The sequence below is a fragment of the Octopus bimaculoides genome, chromosome 7 (genome assembly GCF_001194135.2).
Source record: "Octopus bimaculoides isolate UCB-OBI-ISO-001 chromosome 7, ASM119413v2, whole genome shotgun sequence".
Taxonomy (NCBI): Eukaryota; Metazoa; Mollusca; class Cephalopoda; order Octopoda; family Octopodidae; genus Octopus; species Octopus bimaculoides.
The window spans coordinates 75,198,319-75,203,233 of NC_068987.1; the positions used below are offsets into that span (position 1 = coordinate 75,198,319).

At 41.4% G+C, this 4,915-nt stretch overlaps 1 protein-coding gene across 1 annotated transcript in view; it reads right to left on the reverse strand.

Moving 5' to 3' along the window:
• Window positions 1–4,915, reverse strand: part of LOC106878146 (THO complex subunit 1) — a 54,974-nt gene that overhangs the window by 1,482 nt on the left and 48,577 nt on the right. The window contains exon 20 of the mRNA XM_014927271.2: window positions 1,461–1,642. Coding sequence (XP_014782757.1) covers window positions 1,461–1,642 — 182 coding nt within the window. The remainder of the gene's footprint in view (window positions 1–1,460; window positions 1,643–4,915) is intronic.

Genomic DNA, 4,915 nt, shown 5'->3' on the forward strand with positions numbered 1-4,915 from the left:
CTGGCTCATGTGCGGGCGACACATGAAATCTTTCGAGCGGGATCGTTGCCGGTGCCCCTGGACTGGCTCGTGCGGGCGACACATGATATCTTCCGTGCGAGATCGTTGCCAGTGCCCATGGGCTGGCTCTTGTGCGAGTGGCACATGAGGTTTTTCAAGCGAGATCGTTGCCGGTGCCCCTGGGCTGGCTCTTGTGCGGGTGGCACATGAAAGACACCATTTCGAGCGTGGCCGTTTTCGTGCGGGTGACACGTGAAAGCACCCACTACACTCTCTGAGTGGTTGGCGTTAGGAAGGGCATCCAGCTGTAGAAACTCTGCCAAATTAGATTGGAGCCTGGTGTTGCCATCCGGTTTCACCAGTCCTCAGTCAAATCGTCCAACCCATGCTAGCATGGAAGGCGGACATTAAACGATGATGATGATGATGATGACTTGAGCACTGGGGACGCTGTAAACTTATACCCTCTCCCAAAATTGCTAGACTTGTGCCAAAATTTGAATCCAATATTACAGTAAACAGCAGTGTGACATTCCATGTCACAATAAATGACTCTGTGAGCTACCAGTGTTGTCGTAAAGTTTGTTACCACAAAGAGTGCTGCAAGGTCTAACACTCTTAATACTAACCTGCTTGAGACCAGCTCTAGTTATTTGATATGTTTAATGCTTTAAAATTTAAACTGGCCATTCGACTAGCTTTATGTTAACACAGACCAGATCTGAATTCTCACATCTACCCTACGATATCATTCTAAAAATAAGGGAATCAGATCACTGAAATCTCAAAGTTACAAGATAATGCATTATTAATTCAAAATAATGTGAATAAATAAATATTATATTCGATAGAACAATCTGAATGCTAAATGGTTAAAGTGATTTAAATTAAAGGTTCATCAAAGGTTCATGTTAATTTATGTTCCAAACACCAACTTAACAATGACAAAGTTACTTTACTAAATTCTTCATTATTTAAAAAATTAATTGTAACACAGGCAGTGTATTTTAACTGAAGTATGGTACAAAAGGATTAATGTCACAGTAAATGTGTTGCAAAATCCATGTCAAAGTAAACTGTGTAGTGAGATCCATGTCACAATAAACAGTGTTGTGAGATCCATACTGTTAATAGTGTTGTGAGGCTCCATGTTACAGTTAACAGTAATGTAAAGTCCATATCACTGTCAAGTGTTGTGAGGTTTTATGCCACAGTAAACAATGTTGTGAGGTTTTATGCTACAGTAAACAATGTTGTGAGGTTTTATGCTACAGTAAACAATGTTGTGAGGTTTTATGCTGCAGTAAACAGTGTTGTAAGGCCCATACCACTGTTAACAGTATTGTGAGGTTTTATGCTACAGTAAACAGTGTTGTGAGGCTATCCATATCACAGTTAACCGTGTGGTTAATTCTTTACAAAATAGAAAATGGTTAAAGCCACCATTTTGAAATACTTACAAACCATGATGTCAACATTTTCAATGCTTTCTGAGAAACATCGTGACTTTCACTATCAAACTCTGCAATCACATCATCAGAGAAATTCAGCTCAACAGCTAATTTTTTCCAGTCGTGACCCAACCCTTCAGCCACGTCATGGATTTGATGTTTGTTGATAGGGAGGTCATCAGTGCTACCACCTAGAGATCATAAAAGTTTAAGAAAGGAAAGACAACAATTGTAATGTCAGGGAGGAGAAACAATAAACATTAAACAATTTGGTTCATCAGAAATAAAACTCTTGATGTTGCTGTCTACCCTGATCTATAATCAAGCACACCATCAATCATAGGCTTTCCATCTATTTTTGTGTGTGTATACATATATATATATATATATATATATATATATATATATATATATATATATATATATATATGTGTGTGTGTGTATGTGTGTAGTGAGAATTTACAAAAAAACAAAAAGCGAGGACGGGTGTGTGAGCAACAAACAGATGTATTAGTTTAATGCTTGGGAAGAGAGTATGTCTTCTACGTTTCGAGCCTACGCTCTTCGACAGAAAGGAACACAGAAATAAACAGGGGGAGAAAATAGAAAAAAAGGTTTAGTGACTGGCGATCTATCATGGCGAATGCCGGACAGAGGGGTCACACAGGAGAGCTAGGAAGAAGGGGAGATAATAAAGTAGTTGTGATCCCAAAATGAATGTGCGTGTGTATGTGAGAGCGTGTATGTGCGTATGGAAGGGGACTGGTGGCCTTGACGTGTGCGTCTGTGCATGGATGATGGTGTAAGTGCTGGGAAGTGGTTGGTGCTAGTGTGTGCAGGGTGGTATGATGTGGTGTGGCATGGTATGGTGGTGTGGAGGAGGCGAGAGTGGGGATGTAAAGGTGGGGGTCTAAGGGATGGGATGTATAGGGATGGTGGGTTGGAATGTGTAGTGGTGGGGTAACGAGGGAAGGGTGGAAGGGGGAGGGTAGGAGTGAGAGAGGAAGTAGGTGCCAGAGCAAGAGAAGAGAGGTCAGTGGGAGGAAGTAGGTGTGAGTGGAAGAGAGGAGAGAGGAGGAGGGTTAGAGAAAGAGGGGACAAGAGTGTGCAAAGGATGGGAGGAGAAGTTGAGGTAAGAGTGTGAGTCTGTGTGTTTAGGACTGCATTAATCAAAGCTGTTAGAGTATGATTAAGGGAGATTTAGCTGCTATTTCTAACAGGGTGAATGATCACAGATGTTTTCTCACTATATCCAACATACAACTGTATACTGCTGTAATATGTATGAGTGTGAATCTTTAAGATGTATATTCTTTAATAGTATGACCGAGACCTTTGACCTTTGGCAATATGGTGTGCTTGAGAAGGAAGATCCAACAAGCTGAGTGAAATCGTAATCATGGAAGATACTGATGATGACAACTGAGTCCTTCACCTAATTTTTTCTTCCTCATGACATTTCCACCACCCATCATCTCTCTAACAGCATTTCTTCCCTGATACCATATATTTCTTACTATCTGGCACCATTTCACTTGTTATCCATCCTTCATCCATTAACACTGTCCTCTCCACCCACATTTTACAATGATAAAACCTACCCCTCTGAGCTACCAAATTATCTCTCCACCACTGTACATCTCCTGCTCTCCACATGCACTACACCTGCCTCCCCACCACTCATGCAACCTACTTAACAACATATATCTCACTCTTCACCTTCCTGTCTCTTGTATCATCATTACAATTTTGCTGCTCTCCCTCCTCTTTTGGCTGCACTGGCAGTCATCTCCTACTCTCCCCACTGCCTCCAACTCATGTATCATTGATCAGTCCCCATCCTTTATCCACCACTCCAACTTTACCTAATCTTTACAGACATAAACAACTTCCCCTTAGGCATTCTCCATTTATTACTACTCCCTCATACATTCTTGTAACCTCAACCCGTCCACAATCCTAGTTTCTGTCCTAATTCACTTCTTTTCACCTTTTACCTTCAGGGTATACCCCAAAAACCTCATCACGACAAAGGAAATGAAATATCTTCATCATCATCATCATCATCATCGTTTAACGTCCACCTTCCATGCTAGCATGGGTTGGACAATTTGACTGAGGACTGGTGAAACCGGATGGCAACACCAGGCTCCAATCTGATTTGGCAGAGTTTCTACAGCTGGATGCCCTTCCTAACGCCAACCACTCAGAGAGTGTAGTCCACTCAGAGAGTGTAGTTTCTTAAACTGGAATCAGGATGAAGAGGTTAAGAGGGAGTCACTGTATGTGACTGTGTCAAAACAAATATGGATAAGATGAGGAAGGCAGAGTATTGGATTAAGTGAAGTAATTAGTGCAAGATCTAAGAGAGTAGGTGATGGACGAGGAAGTAAATGACATCACCACCATCAACATCATCCTCCTCCTTTAATGTCAGTTTTCCATGCTGGCATGAGCTGGACAGTTTGACCAGAGCTGGCAAGATGGAGAGCTACACCAGGCTCCAGTCTGATTTGGCTTGATTTCTACAGCTGGATGCCCTTCCTAATGCCAACCACTTTACAGTGTGTGATGGGTGTTTTTTACATGACACTGGCATGGGAGGCTTTCTATGCAGCATGGGCTCTCACGGCCACTCCTTACATGATGCCAGCATGGGCACGCTTTATGTGGCACCGACACAGGTTCTTTTTACAGGACTCCAGCACAGATACCTTTTATGTGGCACTGGCACAGGGCACTTGCAAGGCAAAACTCCCTTTCAGCTGGGAGAGAATTAACAATTCTGCTGTGGTGGACAGGGCTTCTTGAGTACAGCAAGGTACCAGAAGATATATTTTTTTAACCCCAAAGTTTTATGATTTCTACAACTCTGTTGCTTTTACAATCAACAAGAACAAAAACATCACTTCTAGAAAAGAAATCAACTCACTAAGAAAATAACAACAGCAACAAAAAAAAAAAAAAAAAAAAAAAAAAAAAAAACTAAAGAGGGTGTGACGTAATTCAATGATTATTATGTAGTAGAAGTAGAAATAGTAGTAATAGTGGAAGTGGAGGTGGTGGTAAATATGGCAGCAGCAACAGTAGTAGTAGTAGCAGCAATAGCAAGAAAGCAAAATACTGATGACACACTCGGTATCGAACTGGAATGGAATCGTTTTTTTTTCACCAAGGGTCCTCAACCTTATAAGTACCATGGCTAACATTATCCCAAACTAGCAAATGCACCCATCCTTTGGGTGGTCTAAGTTGCGAGAAGATTTTGAGTTACACGGCAATCTACATTTCTGATTAATATAGGTTGACCTTGTTTTGGTAAATTTTTACAAGTACATACCCACACTTTTCACAGAAAAAAAAAAAAAAATCCTACGATTTTTCGCATGGAATCAACTCCCTGACCTCCTACTTTCCAGCAAATCCCTTATTTTGGTGGTTTGGAAAAGGGGGGAGGGGGGGAG